This window comes from Urocitellus parryii, chromosome 6 (genome assembly GCF_045843805.1).
Source record: "Urocitellus parryii isolate mUroPar1 chromosome 6, mUroPar1.hap1, whole genome shotgun sequence".
NCBI classification, from domain to species: domain Eukaryota; kingdom Metazoa; phylum Chordata; class Mammalia; order Rodentia; family Sciuridae; genus Urocitellus; species Urocitellus parryii.
In genome coordinates this window covers 179,897,278-179,921,493 of record NC_135536.1, presented here as the reverse complement: position 1 = coordinate 179,921,493, position 24,216 = coordinate 179,897,278, and the positions used below count along the sequence as shown (strand labels likewise).

Below are 24,216 nucleotides of genomic sequence, written 5' to 3'. Positions count from 1 at the left end.
TGGAATGTTCAGCTACTGTTATACCTTTAGTGAATAATGTACAGCTACTGTTATACTTTAGTGAAAAAGGATGGGTAAAAGAAACAAACATGGCAAAATAAAGAAAAATAACAAAGGCTGTCTTAGGAATTACTTGTTGCACAGTAGAAAAAAATAATTAGGAGAATTTCATTTAAAAGATTTCAATTATTAATGAGTCAGTACTCTCCTATAATTATTCTCTAGGTTAAAGTTAGAAACTTTGCAGACATGATTCAATAATTACGCCCATTTCACCACAAATTTTGGAGAGATAGCAACAAAATGACTTACCCTCTGTGAGCAATTAAGATTGTCTGTGTGATTGGGGAAAAGCTCAAGTGTCAGGGATGGCTGTTTCAGAATTCCTGGCATAAGATCCATGTTTGAGTCACTATCCTGGTCTGAGATGTTACTTTCCAATGAATCAGCTATGGAGTAAAGAAAAAAAATCAATGATCATACTTGCTACTCCTTTGGAGCAAAAGTTTAATTATGCTAACTAGTCTACTTAAATTACTTAAACAAGCACTATTTTCTTCCACATTTTTTATTGGTGCATAAAGTTATACATATCAATGGGATCTGTGGTTACATATTTGTACATGCCCACAATATAACAATATAATTTGACTAATATCACTCCCCAGCACTTCCCACCTCACTCTCCTTAGTCCCTTTCCTCCACTGACCTCCCTTTGACTTTTACAAAATCCACCCCCATCTTTCTTTTCCTTTTTCCTCTCTAGCTTCTGCATATGAGAGAAAAATATACAACCCTTGACCTTCTAAGTTTGACTAATTTTGCTTAACATTATGGTCTCTAGTTCCATCCATTTTCCTGTAAACATACTTTTTTTTTTTTTTTTTTTTGGTGTGTGTGGGGGACTTTACCCAGGGGAACTTAGCCATTGAGCCACATCCTTAGCCACCTTTATTTTATTTTTTATTTTGAAACAAGGTCTTTCGAGAGAGAAGATGGGAGGGGAGGGGAGGGGAGGAGGGATAGTAGAGGATAGGAAGGGCAGCAGAATACAACATACACTAGTATGGCAGTATGTAAAAAAGTGGATGTGTAACCGATGTGATTCTGCAATCTGTATACGGGGTAAAAATGGGAGTTCATAATCCACTTGAATCAAATGTATGAAATATGATATGTCAAGAGCTTTGTAATGTTTTGAACAACCAATAATAAAAAAAAAAAAGAAAGAAAAGAAACAGGGTCTTTCTACGTTGCTTAGGACCTAAGTTGCTGAGGCTGGCTTTGAATTTGTGATCCTCCCGCCTCTCAGCCTCCCAAATCTCTGGGATTACATGTGTACCAGCCATAATTTTATTTTTTTTCAAATATTTATTTTTTAGTTATAGGTGTACACAATACTTTTATTTTATTTTTATGTGGTGCGAGGATCGAACCCAGTGCCCCATGCATGCTAGGCAAGCACTTTACCTCTGAGCCACAACCTTAGCCCCCACAATTTCATTTTTAACAAGCACTATTTTTAAAGCAAGGCTGACAAATGTTTTCTGTAGAGGATCAACATACTGATTAAATTTTATGAAAAAAAGACAAGAGCCAGGTGTGGCGGCACACGCCTATAATCCCAGCGTCTTAGGAGGCTGATGCAGGAGGATTGCAAGTTCAAAGCCAGCCTCAGCAATTTAGTGAGGCCCTAAGCAACTTAGTGAGACCCTGTCTCAAAATAAAATATAAAAAGGGTTGTGGGGGCTGGGGATGTGGCTCAAGCGGTAGCGCGCTCGTCTGGTGTGCGTGCGGCCCAGGTTCGATCCTCAGCACCACATACCAACAACGATGTTGTGTCCACCAATAACTAAAAATAAATATTAAAAAAATTCTCTCTCTCTCTCTCCCTCTATCACTCTCTCTTTTAAAAAAAAGGGGGGCTGTGGATGTGGCTTATCAGAAAGTTATAGGAAGATAATATCTTGTATCTGTATATAATCTAATAGTTATAATGCTTTAGAAGCTAGAGAGTGCCTTAGATAATTTCAAAATCTCTTCCAATGCAATAATATTGAATATACAAATAGATACTAAAACAGAACCATGCCAAAAAATGCTCTTACTCAAGGACTCCACAGGAGAAGGAACCACAAAAGCTATTTCCGTCAGGGCATCAGCATAATACAGCACCTTCTTTTGTCCATTGAAAATGCTAGCCCCAGCATCTTCAGAGGAAACTACCTCATCTAGGAATAGGAAACACTACATTACTTCTTTGAACAGTGTGGAAAACCAATCTTTGTGCTTCATGAAATGCTAATAAAGTGACACTAGAGGAATGCATTTTTCTAACAAGAACCAATTATTGTGGAAGATGAATAAACTACAAATGTTCATTACATGTCTTTATACTAACTTTAAGTCATAAAATCATAGTTTCATAGTTTTTGAAACTACTCTATAGCAGACCCACTTCTGATTAGCAGGATCTTTATCTCCTCTGTATGAGGCAGAGTGAGGGAGCAGTAACTTTAAGACAAGTAAATAATCAAAGGAAGACCACCACAGTCCCTCTGAAAGGAGCAGGGACAGAGTGTGTGTATGCAGACACCTGCTTCAAGGTACTTTTGTCCCTGGTCTCTCTCAACTGCTCTTGGCTCTGCTGCTGTCCCACATTCCCCAATGGTCAATAATACAATAAAAAAATATCCAGGCAGTTAGTAAAAGTATATCTGCTCTTAGCCAGCAAGACTGAATTAAAAGAAACACTCCAGAGAACTAGTATTGTTCTCAATTAAAATGAACACAATGTCCTAACATAAAAGTCCAACACCTTGACAAAAAGTTGGGCAGAGGAAATGAACAAGCAATTCTCAGGAAAGAAAGAAAAATAGAAAATAATGGATTAGAAGATACAAGTGAAGATATGGCAAACAAGAAATTTAGACCAGAAGTTAATAAACTTTACCAGTGAAGGATCAGTTAGCATATATTTTATGTTTTGCAGGCTATATGGTTTCTGCCACGCTTACTTAATTCTCCATTGTAGAATGAAAGTAGCCACAGACGATACATAAGTAAAATGTGGCTGAGTTCTAGTAATACCACTTAAAACACAGGCTGGACACTTTTATCTACTGCAGTAGACGCTGTGGTTATTGCCCCAACATCTACTCCACCTGTCCCTACTCTATAGTAGGCCTGCAGTATGGGTGGGATTTACCTAAATACCAGCTCTACCTTATCTATCAGGCTCATTCCATTTTTCTTGCCACTGGGATGGGTTTGAGGTAGTCTAATTACTGTGCAATGCAAAAATTGGGGGAGTAAAGGGATTCTGAGACAGAGCTAAACTCTCTCTTCAGGTTAGTGTAGTATGTCCATATAAATCTTTGAGCTGCCTTCAGAGACAAAGCTAAGATATAGAAAACAAAGCTAAAGGAAAATTACAAAGAAATAAAACAAATGCTATTCAAATGATACAGAAAATTTAACCAATCTCTGGAATTTTTAGTTACATGAGGCAAAAAAATGACCTTCAATATCTAAGCTAGTTTGAGTCAGGTTTTCTGTTACTTAAAACCATAAGCACCCAAGTGATATGCCATAAAATGGAAAAAAAATATGCATATACTTTGAATTATCAATTCTACTTATGGGAGGGTACAGATATACTCAAGCATATATTCAAGGGTATATGGAAATTAAAATTATAGCTTCAACTGTGGTAAAAATTAGAAGAAACTAGAGGTCAAGTCACAATGATATATAAATGGAAACCTTGAGAGAGTATAATCTTGTTGACATAAGAACTGAGAAAATTCAAAGCGCAACATAGGAATTACTCACTTCAGACAGAGAACCTTCCAATGACTTCAGGAGCCCAGGAACAAAATGCATTAGCCAGGTGGGGCAAAGGTCTTAAGTTTAAATTTATACTGCTCTGGTCCCTTGTTATCCTGATTATAGTTCCTCAGAAGAATTTGCAGAGATGGGCAAGAATTTCTGAGAGAGTCAGCTTGTTTACTACAAAGGTTTTGATATAATGTCCCAAGAATGTAACCTTTAACTGTTTTTTTTTTTTTTTTAAATAGCCACTATAAAACATACCTGTTAATAGAAAACTGTATTTATTACACAAAACTTGCTTGTTAGGAAACTGTATTGTTTGTTATAGATACCCTAGACTTATTATAGTATTTTTATAGAAAACTGAATTTATTTACTCACATTACAAAAAGGAACTTATAGCACTGTAATGATTAATTCTGTATTAATTCACCTACCACTATGCATATAAATATCTTTAATATACACAAGAACTGTCTAGAAGAATATATATACTAAGTGACTCTTTGTGAGGACTGAGATTGAAGGAAGGAGACTTTTCTTTTATACCACTGTTTCTTTTTTTAAACAAAAGTACAAATTCATAATAAAGGGCGGGAAGTGGGCAGGGAATCAAGAGAAACAAAACAAGAAACAAATGACCATTATGATTGAGTTTTACCTTGTTCAGACCCTTCCCCATCATCACAACTGTTAATCGACCAACTGGTGGAAACATGTCCTGTCCAGCCAGGGTGTTTGCCCACATCTACCGACCAGCCAAGGGAGAGCAAAAATTCTAGGAAATGTGGCTGAACATTTCTGGAAGACTCCACATTCTTTAAAATCTGAAATATATAACATCATCAGCTATCATGTAGGAAACATAAGAACATACTAAAATAAGTATTCATAAAACTGATTAGCTTTGAAGTTTCTGAAAAATCAAAATCCAGTTCAGAAGAAATTTGAGAATACATCACTGTTGTGAAAAATAAGTGCTCGAGTTATGTTTGGACTGGCTGGGCCTTAAATTTCTTAACTTGCCTCAACTTTCTTCATTTGTAAAATGGGGATAACAATAATGGTAGTGAAGGGTAATGAGATAATGTAGGTAAAGCCCTGAGCTCCATTCTTGCTGAAACAATTATTGAGTCTGACATATTTGTTAAAAATAAATAAAAGACACAATGTCCTTGCTGTGCACAGAGTTAATAACCTGGTTAATTTACAGAAATATTATATAGTTATGTAGTTATTTAACTACAAGTCTTGACAAATGCTACAAAAGTAAAAACCTATTAAGAATTCAATAGGGCTGGGGATGTGGCTCAAGCGGTTGCGTGCTCGCCTGGCATGCGTGCAGCCCTGGGTTTGATCCTCAGCACCACATACAAATAAAGATGTTTAAAAAAAAAGAATTCAATAAAGATTAGGTATATTAAAAATGTGAGAATACTCTTTTCTTAGTCCAAAGGAAAGAATACAGTCATTCCAGGAAAAATGAAGTGACCAAAAGATTCTCTCCTCCCCACTAATAACAAACAGTGTAACGCTGGGGCTTTCTACTGATCTCAGGAGAATCTCTTGCTCTAAAAGAGTAGTTCTCATCTCGGGGTGATTCTGTCCTCCAGGGGACATTTGGCAATATCTGAAGACATATTTGGTTGTTTCAACCAGTAGAATAATGCTGGGGATTATAATAGAATAATCTAGGGGAAGAGGCCACAGGTACTGTTAAATGTTTAAAAATACACAAGTCAGGGGCTGGGGCTGTAGCTCAGTAGTAAAGAGCTTGCCTTGCATGTGTGAGGCACCGGGTTCGATCCTCAGCACCTCATAAAAATAAAGATACTGTGTGTCCATCTACAACTAAAAAAAATATATATATTAAAAAAATAAATAAAACACAAGTCAGTCCCCACAACTAAGAATTATCTGACCCAAGATGGCAACAGGGCGATTGTTAAAACACTCTGTTCTAAACAAAGGAAAATAAGAAATTCTTCTTCAAATTAAAAATAAAACAAGGGGTGGGGAACAGTGTATAAAAATCATCTGGGGAATGTGTTAAAGATGAGTCCATTACATTTTCCAGACATACATCAAAATTAGCCAAAGCAAGATCCTAGAATCACTATTTTTTAAAAACTCCCCCCAATGACTGTGATGCAGCCAGTCCCCAGATCACTGATGTCATTCAGACAATGCTAATATGCCAAGACCATGTAGACGCCTGTGAAAGTTAAAAATATGGGAAGTTACACATATTGCTTCTCAATATATTGTATCATTGCCAGATTTACCTCTTAAACAATTTAGTTAAGAAGCAGTAAGTGAATCAAATTCAACTTGCAGGTCACTTTCTGGCAGTTAGAAATTAATCACCTGTGGCCAGGAAGAGCAAGGTCTCAGCCACTCCAAAGAAGCCCCTGAGAAACTCCTTGTTTCCTGGTCACCCCAGACTCTAGAACCTAAGGAAATTGAACTGGTTGGTTTAGGAGTTGCCTCAAGGGCTTATGTATCCTTTAACAAGTAGGAGAAAAATGGCTCCAATATTCTCAAGTGAACAACACACGAGAGTCTTTTCAAAATACATCCCCAGCTCCTGTAATTAATCCAATTTACTGAGATTCTTTTAAAAAACTAGAGTCCACCACTTTCATATCTGCCTGTAACTAACTTATCTTCTCCCAAGCACCAAGCACACTGGCATTCATAATGAATTCCATAAAGATGCAATACTGTCTTATCATAATCTGTTTCTGCCTTTTTAATGAACACCTCAAATATTGCTTAACGTCCTATTTTCCAGGATGCTTTTTAAAAATCAGGTTATGTTTTCCTGTTAAGGCTCCTAAGACATATTTTAATGCCCCATTAGTATACTTTACAATGGGTGCTTATTTAATTGTCCTGTCTAGACAACAGTTCTAGAAAGCCAGAAGCCTTGTAGCATTTATTTTCCAGTGTAACCTGGGACCTAACAGAGAACAGACACTTAATATAAGAGTTACTGAAACAATAACATGAAATGAGGAGAACTTTCTCAAAAACTTCTTTTCCAGTAGATCACCAGTGCAAAATTTAAAATAATGCTTCTCAAGCAAACATTTTTTGACTTTGGTATGACTTTTGGTAAATTTCTTAAAAAGTGCTGATTTTATTAGTTAATAATCCTAAGTTGATTATAGTAAAATTCTAAGTCATATATCATACAGTCATAGTGCACTCACACATCTGAGTATTATATTTTACAAACCTTCCTTTGACTCTTTCCTAATTAGTTGGTAACTGCCCGTTCCATGTTTTAAATATTCATTTCCAATACAAAATTCAAATCTTCTGCCATTTTTCTCTTAGTTTTACATTCCCACCTATCTTATATCTTCCTTCTAGTCTCCTCTGCTACATACCGTTTTTATCCTTTACCTCATGCATCACTCCCTGCATTGTGCACTATGCATACCTTTTGTTTGTGAGCTTACCTGGAAGGAACCTCAAGGGGGGAGCCTGTTGCTCACTTGGTCTAGCTAGCCTGAGCTTTTTGTAGCTAATATGTATTTTATTTTATTTTGCCTATGAATATGAATTCGTTAAGAGAAAGAAAGACATGCTACAATTCTACTCTAAACTACACTCCTTGAGAGTCAAAAGACTCAGAACACTAAATACTATAGTTTTAATTCTTTCTACTTCTTTAATTCTTTCTGAACAAGTTCATAGAGAGTCTTCATTTCTTACCAAGGATAAGGACAAACTTTTATGTAAATCTTATGTATTTATAGCACAAAATGTTGCCAAAAAGAAAAATAATTCAGAATTCTTACCTCTTGGTTTGTTTTCTGACCTGGTTTCATATAGAAAATAAAAACTGTGTCAAAAGGACGACATGGCAAGAGATCCAGATACCCGATGTCATCAAAAAACCCAGGTATCGTGGAATCAAGTGCAATAAGGTGAGGAGGTAGACGACTATTTGCAGGTTCCTACCATCAAAGGAAAAAAAAAGAGAAAGTATTATCTCTGTATCATTATTCTAATTATAAAGTAAGATTTGCTTTTGGTTGAATAAACATTAAATTAAAAAATTTAAAGTGTCAGGAATAAACACAGCCATAATCCTAAAGAAATTATTTAACATTTTAAAAATACTTCCTTCCAGTTCTTTAATCGCTTTTTTTTTGTTGTCACAGACACATCTCAGAAGAAGATATACAATCAATCAATAAATATATGAAAAAAATGTTCAACATCTCTAGTAACTAAAGAAATGTAAATCAAAACTACTTTAAGGGCTGGGGATATAGCTCAGTTGGTAGAGTGCTTGCCTTGCATGCAAAAGTCCCTGGGTTCGATCCTCAGCCCCGCAAAAAACAAAACAAAAAAAACTGCTTTAAGATTTCATCTCACTCCAGTCAGAATGGCAGTTATCAAAAATACAAGCAACATTAAGTGTTGGCAAGGATGTGGGGGAAAAGGTATGCTCATTCATTGCTGGTGAGACTGCAAATTGATGCAACCAATATGGAAAACAGTATGGAGAGGCCTTAGAAAACTTTGAATGGAACTACCAGCTATCCCACTCCTCAGTTTATACCCAAAGGATTTAAAAATCAGCATACTACAGTGATGTATTTTTAACTGGATATTATAGGTAGTCATTGTATATTTCCTCCTAGTTTATATATTTTTATGTGGGAATCTTAATTCTAATTTATTCTAAATATTATATTGATTCCCTTATGATTGTCTAATTAGAAGTCATATCAAGTGCAAACTGTCTCTTTGTTTCCAATGATTTTTATTTTTTTTTAAATTTTTTTAAGTTGCTGATACACACAATACCCCTATTTATTTCTAGGTGGTGCTGAGGATTGAACTCAGTGCCTCACATGTGCTAGGCATATGCTCTACCACTGAGATACAGCTCCAGACCATGATTTTCACCTCTTATTTAGTTTCTTTTAATATTTTATTAGCTTTCTTCATTTTCATACTGTACTATAGTTAAATATGATACTGTCCTCGGGGAAGATCTCCCTGCACTTTTATTTTACAATTTCCTATTAATTTATAATTACTTAAGACCAAAAAGTTTTAAAAGATTCATTAATTAAATTCCTCATTGGCTGGGTTTGTGACTCAGTGGTAAAGCACTTGCCTATCATGTGTGAGGCACTGGGTTCGATTGTCAGTATCATATATAAATAAATAAATAAAGTTCCATCAAAAACTAAAAAAAATTTTTTTAAAAAATTCCTTGTTGTTAAATAGTAATCAAAGAAGACATTACCTCTGATTTTTATAAAAGGTGCCTCCAGTTTGCTCCTGGGCTCCCTTCAGAGAGATCTTTAATAAGGACCTACACTAATAGTCCTATATATATTTTTTTAATCAGAATGTTAGTGTATTAAACACTGATGCATTGTTTTATTAACTGATCTGCCTACAGAATCAGTGGTTTTCTTAAAAATTTTACTAATATTTTACAAGAATTATTTCTCTTTGAGCTGCTAGGATAAATTTTGGTCATGGAAGATCATTCACTTTTTTTTTTTTTTTTTGGTACCAGGGATAAAACTCAGGGATACTTAACCATTGGGCCATATCCCCAGCACTATTTTGTATTTTATTTAGAGACAGGTATCACTGAGTTGCTTGGTGCCTCGCCATTGCTGAGGCTGGCTTTGAACTCAAGATCCTCCTGCCTCAGCCTCCCTTATCACTGGGATTATAGGCATGTGCCACTGTGCCTGGCAAGATCATTCACTTAACATGTTATTAATTCAAAATTTAGCCAGCATTCACTTATATACTTTTGTACACATATTCATAAGTAAGACTAATTTGTACTTGTTTGTTTCTGTATGTGCTGTCATGTTTATAATTAGAAATATGCTAACATTCATAAAATAAACCAGGTGCCTTTCTTGACTTTTCCCTATGTTCACATACAGAAGAAAACTGTTATTATTATTTTTTTGCAGAGCTGGGGATTAAACTTAAGGCCTCAAGCATGCTATGCAAGTGCTCTACCACTGAGCTACATTTTCAGCTCCTATTATTTTATTTTGAAATAGGGTTAAGTTGCCCAGGCTGATGACAGGTGTGTGCCACCACGCCTAGCTGAAAATTTTCTTGAAAGCTTAAAAATTTCAATATGGAAAGCATGAATGGAAAAATCACAATCTCAGGGGAAGGGCTCTCAGGAGTCCTCATCACAAGTAATGATTTTCTTCTACCATATTTTTATTTACTGCTCTACTCTGTTCAGTTTTTCCTACTAGGAATATCACTAGTCATTTGTATGGAATATCACTAGTCATTTGTATGCTGGATCTGTGCTTCTTGCCTTCCCTGTTTACCACTGTATTTCTTATTATTTTCCTCTTTCTGCTCTTTTATTCTGCATTTTAAGAGATTTTATGTTCATATTCACCACCACAAACTCAGTTTTCTACAGTGGTAAAATATTTTCTCTCTTCATGCTAAAATCCAAAATTACACAGTAATGTCGTCCTGCTTTCCTAGAAAAGTTAAATGGCCTGTGGCCCGATAGTTGCTAGGGAGGTGTAAGAGCAGAGGACAACCTTGGCAATAAACAATATCTTGCCTCACAATCTTCAGTTGTACTTTTCAAAACAAACAGGCCTTAGAATAAACTCCCAATCTACCTTTAAACAAGTTATTACACATTTTAAAGATTATTTCTGTATCTAAAAAACAAGGATAGTATTTTAAAGATAATTTAAATACTATTTAAAGATAAATTGTTTAAAAATAATGGAATTAAGAATAAAGGCAATATTTATCTTAGAGTTGGCTTACTTTGTGTTAAGTACTACCTGAAGAATTTTACATGTGTTAATCTTCATTTGAAGAGATGGATACTATTATCATTCCCACCTTAAAGTAAGGAACTGAGAAAGCCAGTCATTCAAGACCACATAGCTGACAAGCGGTGATACCAGGACATAAACCTAGAAGTCTGATCTTAACCAACCATACGACATAAGAAGAACGTGGCTTACATATTACAGAATTAGCCTTATTCTTTTTAAAAGTAATATAAATGAACTGAAACAATTATAGCCCATACTTACCATAATAAAGTTGACTATGGGAAGATTTTTAACATTCCTTTTCTAATTATCTGTAGATTTCACTTATATGTGCAACATGGGTCCTGTATTGACCAAGGAAACTCAGAGCTAGGTATTTTATCAAAGTTGTCCCCTTAGACAGAACTCTGAATGAGATGAGGGGGTGAATTGTCCTGGAGCTCATGCTATATAACCTACTGAATTTCACTCTCTACTGAATTTCATCTACTTTCATGCAGTGTAAGTCTGTAATTAGTCTTAAATTTTTTTCTTCTATCTTCATAAAAATATTATAGTTATCACAAGCTGAATATTAATTTATGAATATACTTATTGATTAAACTTCATGAAAATTACCTTCAATGCCTCTAAAGACAAAAATCCAAAATGTGAGAGGAAAAGGCGGGCTGTCTGAAATTCCTGGGCAGGTGGTGGGGGCTTGCAATCCGTAATGGGGTCAGGAAAGCTTCTCTTCTGCAATTCTCCCTCACTCTGCTGCTCAAGGTGTATCTCATAAGCAATCTGCTGGGCCATGCCACTCCTTAATTTTTCATGTCTCTCTTCTAACTGAAATAAAGCAAATATTTCAGTTTGGAAGAACTATTATAAAAATAATCGGGTTACTCTTAATTTTAAATAAAGTTAAAAGTAACAAAGAAAATGAAGATAATTTTCAATGATCAATATTGTATTTCAGTTCAAAATAGAGCATATAATTAAGCAAACATGTTACAAAGTTAAAACTACACCAAAAACACTTCCCCAATGCCTCATAATTGCTCCCTCATCTCCTGGCTGTAAATGATATCATTCCATCTCTGCTCCTCTTCAAATAGGCAGGAAAAGGGACAGAATTGTTGCTTCTACCTCCACTTCCAGATCACTATCTATCTTCATCCTGCACCATCACCTCATCTTTTTCTGTGGGTTGGGAGGGGAAAGGGGTGCCAAGGATTGAACTAAGGGGCACTCAATCACTGAGCCACATCCCCAGCCCTATTTTGTATTTCATTTAGAGGCAGGATCTCACTGAGTTGCTTAGCACCTCACTTTTGCTCAGGCTGGCTTGAAATCGTGATCCTCCTGCCTCAGCCTCCAGAGTCACTGGGATTACAGGCATGTGCCACCACGCCTGGCATCATCTTATGTTCTTGTTATTTTGAGTGTCTCCTAGGTGCCCCCCAGTACTAGGAACTGAACCCAAGGCCTTACACATGCTAGGCAAGCAGTGAGTTACATCCCAGTCCTTTTAAAATTCTATTTTGAAATAGGATTTGGGCTCAAACTTGTCATCCTCCTGCCTCAGCCTCCTCAGGAACTGAAATTACGGGCAGGCACCACCATGCCCAGCTGGTCTCATTTTTAAAAATCTTTTCCACATGGATTCCTTGACCCCTTCCTTCCCTTCTGATCAATCCTATTTTAAATTTCCATCCTCTGGTGAGTAACAATCCTTCTAACCTTCTGGCTTAACTCAACAACCTCCTCAAACTTTACAACTTACCACCTATCAGCATATCTTGAACCGCAGACGTAACCTACTTTAAAGGCTGTAACTCTGAAATTCCCACTCTAATCCTAAATTTCCTTCCTGTACTCCCTGAGGTTGTGTCTCACTATCACCAAGGGACATTTAACCCCTCCTCATATTTTTCCATGCCACTTCTGGCTTCTGTTTCCCAACTAAGCTTAAATCTCCATGCCTTCTCCTCATGCCTTCTCCATAAGCACGAAATACTCCTCCCATCTTGGCCTTTCCTTAGCTCAGTAATTTCTTCATGATCTTACCCATTCTATACCCTCCCTTTTTGTGTTAATAATGTAATTTATATTCACTGACCCTCATTAACCATTCAATCCCCAACCCCTCAATTTCTGCATCCCACCTCACACACCTTTGAAGCTTTTCTCAAAGGTCACCTACATTTTCATGCCAAAATTCAGGATTTTATATTATTCCTCCTTCTCCTTGATCTCTCCAGCATTGACAGAGTAGCCTTTCCTCCATTTCTGCCCATTTGTTTTCTTACCTAAAATACCTCTGTCACTTACTTCTTGAGACCCAAGGTTCTTCTCTCTTGATTTAAGAGACCAGTTACTTAGTCTAATTATCTAAATTAATCTTAAACTAAAACTTTTCCCATCCTCCCAAACCTATCTTCTTCCTAACACCCGTATTTCTGTATATTATACCAGTATCTCTTTATCACTCAAGCTCAAGACCTAAAACTACTTGGCTCCTTCCCTTTCCTCATTAACCCAAGATTGCTTGAATCTACCTTCACAATACACTATATATATTAAACTTCTTTCAGTGACAATCCTTCCTTTTCCTGTTTGGATTATTAGTTGGTCTCTGAATTGGTTCCCATTCTCCAAAAATCCTCCAGTACAAGTGTCCGATCTTATCACTGAACCATTGAAACCTACTAGGGAACAGCCAATTCCTATCAGTCCCAATTTACATTTGTCTTGCCTCCTGGATATCAGAGACCCAAGCCATCTTATGAATCACCACCCATAACACTAAAGTCAGTCTTAAACGCAAAAGTCATTTAAGAATGTTCAGGGTTGAGAACAAAGTTCAGTGGTAACCACTTACCTAGCATATGAAAGTCCCTGGGTTCTATCCTTAAATCCTTAATTTTGTATTTTAAAAGATGCACTCCCCCATGAATGTTTATATCGACACCCTTAAAAACTGCTAGAAGTAATTTATCTTACTTCTTCAGTGACAATTTCATGCAAATCTGGAATACTCAGGTCTGCTTTCACAAAAGGTATCTTGTCCACCTCTTCAGGAAATGGCCGATGTTTCACAGTATACTTAAATCCAACATCATTTTTAGGAACTGGGCGAGGTTCAGGCACAAATAGCTGTTAAAATAATACAAAGAACGTTATGTTTCTTGCATATGATCTAATACCCATCTGTAATGACATGCATTTCCCTGTTTTGCTTTGATACCTGTGTTTCCTTAGGATTACATGTCATAAAAACTCAAGAGAATCCACAAATGATACAACCAAGGGTAAAGACAGGCAGCCTGCATACCTGCAAACTCAATTTTATTTTATTTTTCTAAAATTGTCCATTGTAGATATTGTATATTTTATGACTGATGAATGGGCTGTAGACCTCTATAGCTCAAGTCTGAATCTCCCACATTCAGTGATAAGCCAAAGAGTGAGACATTTCAGAACTTTAAGACTCAAACTTCCTTCTTCTCCAAGAACTCTCAAATCACTCCATATAATAAAGTAGAACTTCAGTTCCTTGGGGGCATCTCTAGAAAGTGAGTTCAATTAGAACCTTAAGTGGCTTAATTAGGAAAGTATGGGTACCAAATCTAGGTCTTCAAGGCTCTAAAACGTTGCATGAATGTATACATGGTATATATTGAGCTACAATAAATTTTAGTTCCGTTCCTGATTCCCTTCTGCTTCAATCTTAAAGGCTTACAGAGCTGCTGACAGAATGTGATCTGCTCATCACAGGGTAACAAACAGCTCATCTAAGAGTCATCTAGGATGTTATATGATTTTAGGCACATGCTCCAATTTTATGGGTATAATTCTCAGTAATATAAGTACAAGCTTCCAAGTAATACATGAAAAAAGCAGTATACCAAATGACTTTAGTCCTATTTAAGTGTAACTATTTATAGAAAGAGATTGAAAGGAAATTCACTAAAACATTACCTGGAGCTATCTCCCTCTGGAGAGTACAGTTGATTTAATTTTTTCCTTATTATCCAATTATAAATGTCATAAAAGATTGTATTAAATACAATTTATTACCAATTACATGTAATAAATTAGGTAAAACAATTTGAAACTAAGTCCTATTGCTATATATATCAAAAGTCCGGCAATTTTTTTTTTATAGTATGTATCTTTTATTTTATTTTAAATTGAACAGAAAACCCTGGGAATTATAAATGTAAATTGGGACTGATAGGAATTGGCTGTTCCCTAGTAGGTTTCAATGGCTCAGAATAGTAGTCTTTATTCCTAAGTGGAAGTCTGAATCACCTGGAAAGCTTTTGGAAAATACAACTGCCTTAAAGATGCCTTTAAAAACTAATTCTGTAGACCTGGAATTCCAGGTTCCTAAAGCAATTATGATGTGAACCCACTGACTGAGGACCTGGACAGGGATCAGAATATTGATTGTATCAAATGATTTTTGTTGGAATGCTATTTAACCTTTAACCCCCCCCCACCCCACCCCACACCCACCCCCACACCCACACTCCTCAGCAGTCACTTCCCTGTAACTTGTGATTGGATACCTTCTGGTTTGCTTTTGCTCCTCTGGGTAAAAGGCAAAGCTGTTGTGCCCAAGCAAGTCTTCCAGACATCCCCCGGACCAGCACAGTGACAGAGGGGAAAAAATCATCTAGAATAAAATGTTTGTGTAAAGTTTTTATTTCAGACAACAAATCATTTTTTTAAAAAACAACTTTTCTTTTTTAAACAACTGCAGAACTTCTCATAACCAAAGTCCTAGCTCAGTGTTTCCTAAACTTCAATCCTTTGTGTATTCCCTTTGTGGTTTCTGCCATACCCAAGTATAATGAGTACTATGAGCTTACTTTGTACCAACCACTCCTAATTTTTAACTTAAATTTAATGAAAAAGGAAACTGTAAATCTCTACTTTAAATGGAAAAACTATGAAACTTGGTGTGCTAATTATGTATCTTTAAAACATATCTTTAAAAATGTGGTATATATATATATTCAATGGAATATTACTCAGCTTTAAAGAAGGAAATTATGGCATTTGCCAGTAAATGCATGAAGTTGGAGAATATCATGTTAAGCAAAATAAGCCAATCCCCCAAAAAATCAAAGACCAAATGTTTTCTCTAATATGTGGATGCTAATTCACAATAAGGGGGGGGGCACTAGAGAAGAAGAGAGTTACCTTAGATTAGGTAGAGAGAACTGAAGGGAGAGAAGGGGAGGAGATGTGGAGATAAAGGATAATAAAACGAAACAGACATTACTGCCTTATGTATAGATGTGACTGCATGACCAATGTGATTCCACAACCTGCACATGCAGAAAAATGATAAATTATATCCCATCTATATATATATCAAAGTGCATAAATGCAGTCCACTGTCATGTATAACTAATTAAAACAAATTAAAAATTAAAGAAAAACAAACACATCTTTAAAAAGACATAAAATAATGTTCACCAATGCTTTAACCAACATCATCTCACTTACCTCCTGTGGTACACACACATCTTTGGGAAATGCTATCCTAACTAATACTCTAACTTTCTAATGTTGGGAACAACAATTCATGAAGTAGATTGGGTATCTGCAGTGTTGGTGTTATAGTCATGGCTCCGTGTAGAGCTGCCCAGCCCAGGCAGGCACTGTTTCCTCTGGCAAAAGTTCAGGGACAGAGAATAAATGTGTGGAAACTCAAGAGAGGGGGCTGGGGTTGTGGCTCAGTGGTATAGAGTGCTCGCCTAGCATATGTGAGGCCCTGGGTTGGATTCTCAGCACCATGTATAAATAAATAAAATAAAGGCCCATTTACAACTAAAAAATATATATCTTTAAAAAAAAAGAATTCAGGAGGGGCTTCCTTATAACTCAGATCCTTTTTTTTTTTTTTTTAGTTGTAGATGGACACAATGTCTTTGTTTATTAATTTTTATGTGGTGCTGAGGCTTGAGCCCAGTGCCTCACGAGTGCTAGGCAAGTACTCTGCCACTAAGCCACAAACCCCAACTCTCAGATCCTCTTTATTTTCTTCTTTTATTTCAAATGTAGAGTCAAACCTGTTCAGTTTCTCTTATTTTTTTTAAATTTACTTTTTTAAAAAATTTCTTTCTCAGGTGTTATTGCCACATAGTTCTAAATCCTTCTGACAAATGCATAAATACTTAGAATTTCAGTCTTTTCCTTTGCTCACAGAAATAACAAACACATTGATTTAGCACTAGAGAAGTCTGAAAGTGCTACAACTTACTCTGCTCATTTCCAAGAGGTTGCTCCAGCATTGCTAGGATAACACTGTTATCCAAGACAAAGTACCGGAAACTATGCTTGTTGATAGTTGGCAGCCTGGAATATTTGATCAGAGTGGTCTCATTCACCAGACTACAAGGAGAGGCAGGACCACTGGGTGAAGGAAATGCACCAAGCAACTGCATAATACTATGGAGAATGAAATAGAGAACAGTTAATTCCCAAAACAAACTTGTAAAGTTTACTTCACACATCCATGTGTCCTTCTGCTCCTCTGAATTGTAAGTGGCCATGGCCTTCCTCTTTACAGGTCAGATTTGCTCCCTGTGGTGAATATCATGGTGTGCTGTCCAGATTGTGCCCTCTAAGATTGAAAGGCCCATTCCACCAGTTGCAGGGAGATGTGGCCACAGCTCTCAGCTGAGTTGCTTTCTAGGACTTGCCCTTGGCCAGTAAGAAACACTCCTTCATGAGCTCCAGTCCAACGAATAGTTGACTCAGGGTTATAGAGTCCATGCCCCCTCATCTCAGCTTGAGAGAACGCTGAAGGGCCAAGTGAGTTCCAAAGTATTTTGCTGCAATTGCATCCCAGTTCAGTTCCTCCTTTGCCTAGTCCTGCTTTCTCTATTCCCCCATAGGGATTTATACAAAGAGGACTTTCCAATAAAATCTCTTGAAAACTGATTTCTCTCAGAATTTGCTACCCCAGGAACATACTAACCACACTTCCAAATCATGAAACTCCCAAAGATTTTTTAATTCTATCTGTATGCTCCAGGCTTCAGGACTATTCTAGCTAAGTATTATAGGCCTAGAAAAGGGCTAAAGATCAGCCAAACCCCCTCACTTTTCTGATAACAAAACTCAGGCTCAGAAGAGATAGATAACTGTTAAGAGGCCAGAAACCAAGAGCTGCTGCTTTCTCCCTGTGTGGGTAGGAGTAGATACATACTCATGTTACAGATAGGAAACTTGAGGCACTAATAGTTACATCTCACAGAACTAATGTAATTACTAAATCAAAAACTATATGGAAAAATTTTCTATAAGCTGGAATTCAACTGATCAAGTCTTAATATTCAGAAACATTTATAGAGATTTCTACAAGTACTCAATGAAAAAGTAACAATAACTGAACATAGCTCTTACTCTGTGGAAAGTAATGTTCTAGGCACTGTATATACATTGTTTCATGTAGTATCTTAACAACCCTGAGATAGGTATCATTGTTTTTCCCATTTATAATAAGAAATTGAAGCTCAGGGAAAAGTATCTTGTAATTAAAATATAAAGGCTCTATCCTGCGGTTCTAATGTCATCTGACCTTTTATCACTCCAACATGAGCTGAGTGGCCTCTCCTCTCATTCTAAGGCTAGAACCCAAAGATCCCTGACAATGGAAGACAATGTGGTTCAACAGATGTTTTCCTTCCATTCTCTCACCTCCTAGAAAAACTATCTTTTTTTTTAAATTGTTTTAGTTGTAGATGGACACAATGCCTTTATTTATTTATATGTGGTGCTGGGGATTGAACCTAGTGCCTTACATGTGAAAGGCAAACATTCTACCACTGAGCCACAACCCCTATCCCCAAGAAGGACTATCCTAAGAATTCCAAGGATCAAGAGAATTGATCAGTTCAGGCCTCTAATAATTTGGGGAAAATAGGTGAAGTATCAGGAAATCATTAATGAGAAAACATGGCTTTGGTTCTAAAACTGGACAAAGATGGATTACACAAAGCATACAGGCCAACTGAGCTTGTGTTCCATGTAAGAACCTAAGATATTATCAAATAGGTCCTAAAAAAGGAATAGATCACTGAGATGCAACCATACCAGCCTACCCACATTTTCTCTTTTGACAGTAACTTGACTGGAAAAGTGAGCAATTATCCCTGCAATCACAGTATTTGACAGTGTGTCATGATAAACTTGTAGCTATGATTTAAAAATCCAAGTGAACCTTAAGGAAATTATCTGCTGATATGCTTTGTGAGTCAGTCTCTTCAATATTTTTATCAATGATTTTGATTAGAACACACAGGAGAAACTCATTAAATTACTGAAGACAGAAATCTGGCCTCTACCCAGACTGGGGCAACAACAGTAGTATGTATCAAATATAACAGGTATAATGATGACAATATAGAATTCCATGCTGTGTGATAGGGTCAGACAGAGAGAGCATAGAGGTGCAGAAAGCAGTCTTCCTTCAGAAGAATAACCCAAAGGTCGAAGGGAGGTAGCTAGATTTGATGTAAGCATTGAATAGTGGAGGATGTGGCCAAGGGAAGAGAGAGAGCCTGAAGTTCAGGAGAGGAGCATAAGCATGTAAGAGCATGCCCAGTTCACAAGTAACACGACCATGGCAGGGGTGTGCTGGGAAGCAGTAATGAGAAAGATTAGTCCTCTTGAAATTCAGACAACATGGCAGAAAAGATACCTACTTAAGATTTTCAATCACTCAAGCTACAGAATAAAAACTATGCTTACAGATGAGGAGTTTAGCAAGATAAACAGAAAGGATTATGATACTGAAAACAAGAAAACCAGGCAAGAAGAAAAGAGGGCCTGGAGTAGGATGCTATCTGAGACTAGAGGGGGCAGAGAGAATATTTTACAAAAGTCAAGTCTGTTGGATTCAACTGCTGGCCTCATGTGAAGAATGAGAGATAAATCAGAGAAAAAGTCAAAGTTCTGTGTTTATATAACCAGAAACAGTGAATAATGACAAAGCAGCAACCATGACAGAATAGAGAGATTTGGCTGTGGGCATTTTCCATGATAACAGAATAATTCTGTATCTTCTTCAAGACTAGCAACCAGAGAAACCACTGGTGGAGCTTCCAGCAGAGACAGGAGAGAAGAAGAAAAAGAGATGAGCTATCTAAATAACTGCTGTCTAGATTGTCACTTACCCTGAACACGTATCAAGTTCTCACTGGTAATCATGCTCTCAAAGGAAAATCCCACCCAGGCTAGGATGCAGCAAACTTATTAGTATCATGAAGAACTTCCAATGAGAAATGCCCTTCCCATTTCTTTCCATATCCTTTTCCTCTGCAAGGCACATGCCTAATTCTATAACACTTTAAGGTTACCCAAGGCTCTTCTCTGAACTCCTATTATTATCTACATAAGCTTTAGCTGCGCTCACATTTTTATGATCTTCTAGCTATTAGCAAAACCTCCACAAAGGAAGTCACTGGAAGTCCAGCATTATACAAAAAGAGCAAGATTTAGCTAAAGCAAGCATCCTGTTTAAAATTTACTGAATGACCTAAGCTCAGGAGGAACAAAAACAAATCCAACTTCACTATACATACCCCAAATAAGACCACAAACACCCAAAGGCTGCTGGGATCTTGTTTTATTTATTTATTTATTCATTTATATTTTTATTTTAAGTACTGAGAACTTAACTCAGAGATGCTTCACCACTGAGCTATATCCCCAGTTCTAGTTAAAGATAGCATCTTGCTAAGTTGATGGGTGTCTCGCTAAATGTCGAGGCTGACCTCAAATTTGCAATCCTTCTGCCTCAGCTCTCCGAGTCAATGGGATTACAGGCATGTACTATGGTGTCTGCCTAGCCTGCTGGGATTTGGGGAGGGGTTGATTTACATACAAATCTTCAAACAGTCTTACTTGCCACTTTACTAAGACCAAAACAAGCCACCCCACACTGGCTAGACATTCCTTCTTCCTACTTTTACATTTTTCTAGATCTTCACTTCATACCTGTCCTTTTCTAAGCCCCTTCTATTCATCACTCCTGTGACTCCATGTAATCTTCCCCACTTAATGATCTACACCACCAGCCTTTTTCTTTATTCCTTTACTACCAAAACACTGACACAGCCATCTTGGCACCTTCTTAACTGCCCCATAATCTAGCTGACAGCTCAGAGTCAGTTTCCATGTCATTTTCCCTAGGGATGTTGCTTTGATTTCCCAATATCAGGAAGTACTCATTTCTTCTTTCCAACACCCCAGCGCTTTCTTTGTACCTCTTCTTTTGGAACACTAAGTACCCACCTAATATTACAGCAATTTGTGTTCATAATTTATCCTCCCTACTGTCCAGTAGTAACTGAATCTGATTTATCTTTGCAATCCACTGTCAGTTCTTTATAGGAAGTTAATAAATCCTGGCTGAATGAACCTATGACATAATATAAATGATACAGCAGAGATCATGACCATGGAACTGGGGAGCAGGAGATCTGATGCTATGACCATAGACAGACACCTCTCCTCTCTGGACTCAGCTATCAAACTGAGGGGGAAGAATAAGTCTCTCCAAGGTCCATTCTAGCTCCAACATGATCTGACACGAATTAACATCAACCAGTATAGAAAAACAAGGATCCAAACTCTTCACCCCAAGTTCCTGGTTTCTTTTGATCTAAAACACAGGTTTTAAAAAAAAAAAAAATATATATATATATATATATATATATATATATATATATATATATATATTTATATCTCCTTTCCTTTTTATTTTTGGAGAAAGTTCCTAAAGGAGCTGAACAACTGTGGAAGAGATGAAACAGGCAGGGATCACTGCTAACCCTATCTAATTCCCAGGCTCAGTCCTTGGCAGTCACTTTCATACCATGTCAGGGTGGCTTCAGCAGCATCCTTTACCCTCATAGATGCAGGGTTTGGCTCCTTATCTCCTTTGTACTTGACCTCTTGCTCACTGTTCTTGGACTTACTTCCTGAGATACCCAGTTCCACAATCTCCAGTACTTCCTTAAGACAGTCCTAAGAGCAGGAAAGGCAGAACAATTTTTATAATACACCTTTCTTATGAGAAAACAAGGAGTATATAAAAATGCTAACAGTGGTTGTATTTTGGTGGTAGAGCTTCAGGTTCTAATTTTCTTTAATAGGTAAAAATAAATATCATAGTAACATAATAAATCTTATACCTCTCCTCCAAATTTCTCTTCGAAAAACTAAATTTGCAGGTTTAGAGAGTAGATACTAATTAAAATTCAATTCAATTCAATTGTATCAGTCATAATTTCTTAAAAATTATCATGGATCATAAACCATGAAAGAGAACAGTAACTCAAAACTTTGGATAGCTTAAGACATATTAGATTATCTAATATATCAAAGGGAAGTTAATGAGTGATCAACTTTTTTGGGGGGCAGTGAGGGCAGTAATGGGAACTGAACCTCAGGGCATTCTATCATCGAGCTACATCCACAGGGCTGGTCTTGAACTTGTGATCCTCGTACTTCAGCCTCCTGAGTCACTTGGATTATAGGTGTGCACTAGCACACCAAGCTGTTCACATATGAACATGGGAAAGTTATGTCCGATTCATTCTACTGTTTTTCCTATTCCCATCCCTACCTTTCCCCTTCATTCCCCTTTGACTAATCCAATGAACTATGACTAAGATTTTATTGTGGGGGGAGGGTACTAGGAATTGAATCCAGGGGCATTTTACCACTGAGTTATATCTCCAGTCCTTTTTATTTTTAATTTTGGGACAGGGTCTCGTTAAATTGCTAAGGCTGATCTCAAACTTGCGATCTTCCTGCCTTGGCCTCTCGAGTCAAAAGGATTATAGGTGTGCAGAAAAGTGACTTAGATTTTATCAACAATAATATTTTTAAATTATATAAAGATCTCTATAAAAACTAACTGTGATAGCTCTTCTTTTACTTTCACTGAATTCTTATAATGCCTGCTTTCCTATAAGGACTAATGGCATGGAAACCACACTAGATATATGTGTCTACTGAAAAGTGAAAAAAAATGTCTGTGAAGTAAAATTTTTAGATAAAAGCAATCTTTACAGATAAGTTGTGCTGTGCTCTAGCATTCCAGGCTAGGAAATCAGTTGCCCTTCCTGTTTTGGTAATAGGTGCTCAAAGTGTTTACTAGCTATTTCCAGTATACTAACCTTTCAGTAAGAACAATATTGATAGGTCAGATAAATCAGGCAAGTCTCCTTTTTAAAAGAACTTCTCTGTGGGTTACTTTGCAACCAACTAGAAGTATGACAACAGTCTATATGTTGTGCTCAAAATAAGAAGAGTTCTATTAAAATCTAACAAGTATATTAAAAGTGTGACATTGTATTTAAATTTATATATTCTCTTATACAAGGCATTGGCCGACATACATTTCTGTTTCTACTTAATGTTTTAAAATTGAATAAACTCACCTTTTCATCAAGCATATCAGGGTGCTCTGTCAGCCAGACACACAGACACTGAAAAGCTGCCACTATCATGGAGTGCAGATCCCGGGAGTGAAAAGGAGCTGGCCGACTGCACTGGTACACAATGTAGCTGCACACAGAACTGATGGCTCGCTTCCGGTCTCCTGAGTCAACCATCACCTTCACCTGAGCATGTTCATTTGGGGAACAAAAGCCATTAGCAAGAAATCACTGTACCAATTTCAAAGCATCTTTGTTAAGGCTGAGCCTATCTGAGAATGTGATATGCCATAGAAGGCCTTGTTTTATAAATATTATTTAGAAAGAGAAACAACATGAAATATTTCAGATGTACTAATCACACTCTATAAAAATAGAGGCAGTTTTCAAAGCCTAAATGGTATTTCACTTTAGCATGGGTTTTCATTCCTAAATTCAATTCATTTGTGTCCATCTTACTCCTCATTGCCAGTGACTGAAAGAATAGGTGGCAAGGGAACATGCACATTTTCAAGCCCCATAATGTAACCTCACAGAAATGCTCTGTGCTCTGCACCAGTTTGGTATAGTTGTTCAGAGGTATGTTTATACTGCACCTATTTAAAGTGTACAATCTGATCAATTCTGACATAAGGACAAATCTGTGAACTATACCCATAATCAAGATAGTCAAACATATAACACCCCAAAATCTCCTCATGCACCTTTGTAATCTTCCTCCCATTCCTCTTTGCCCCCTTCCCTAACCCACCACTGATCTGCTGTCACTATAGATTAGCTTGCACTTTCTGGAGTTTATAGAAATAAAATCATTCATTGTGTGCTTTGCAGCTTTTACCTTCTACTAAGCAGTTATTTTCAAATTTATCTACATTTTTGTATGTATCTATTTTTATTCCTTTTTATTGTTGAATAGTATTCCACTTCATGAATATCCTAGCTACCTGTTAACAGACATTTGTTTCCAAGTTCTGGACATTACAAATAAAACTGCTATGAACTCCTGTGCAAATCTTTGAATGGATATATGCTCCTATAGTGGGAGGGAATGACTCAATCATAGATAGCTGTTTTCCAAAATTATTATCCAGTTCACATTCCCATC

At 36.8% G+C, this 24,216-nt stretch overlaps 1 protein-coding gene across 6 annotated transcripts in view; it reads right to left on the bottom strand.

The window, feature by feature from the left end:
• The window catches only part of Ralgapb (Ral GTPase activating protein non-catalytic subunit beta), a 101,688-nt gene that overhangs the window by 16,157 nt on the left and 61,315 nt on the right, over positions 1-24,216 (bottom strand). For all 6 annotated transcript variants that reach the window (XM_026383153.2, XM_026383154.2, XM_026383155.2 and 3 more), the window contains 10 exons: positions 23,115-23,297; positions 21,542-21,693; positions 16,919-17,106; positions 15,216-15,322; positions 13,645-13,797; positions 11,278-11,487; positions 7,645-7,803; positions 4,497-4,662; positions 2,110-2,232; positions 313-449 (listed from right to left, as the gene is read on the bottom strand). In XM_026383153.2, the coding sequence (XP_026238938.2) occupies positions 313-449; positions 2,110-2,232; positions 4,497-4,662; positions 7,645-7,803; positions 11,278-11,487; positions 13,645-13,797; positions 15,216-15,322; positions 16,919-17,106; positions 21,542-21,693; positions 23,115-23,297 (1,578 nt within the window). The remainder of the gene's footprint in view (positions 1-312; positions 450-2,109; positions 2,233-4,496; positions 4,663-7,644; positions 7,804-11,277; positions 11,488-13,644; positions 13,798-15,215; positions 15,323-16,918; positions 17,107-21,541; positions 21,694-23,114; positions 23,298-24,216) is intronic.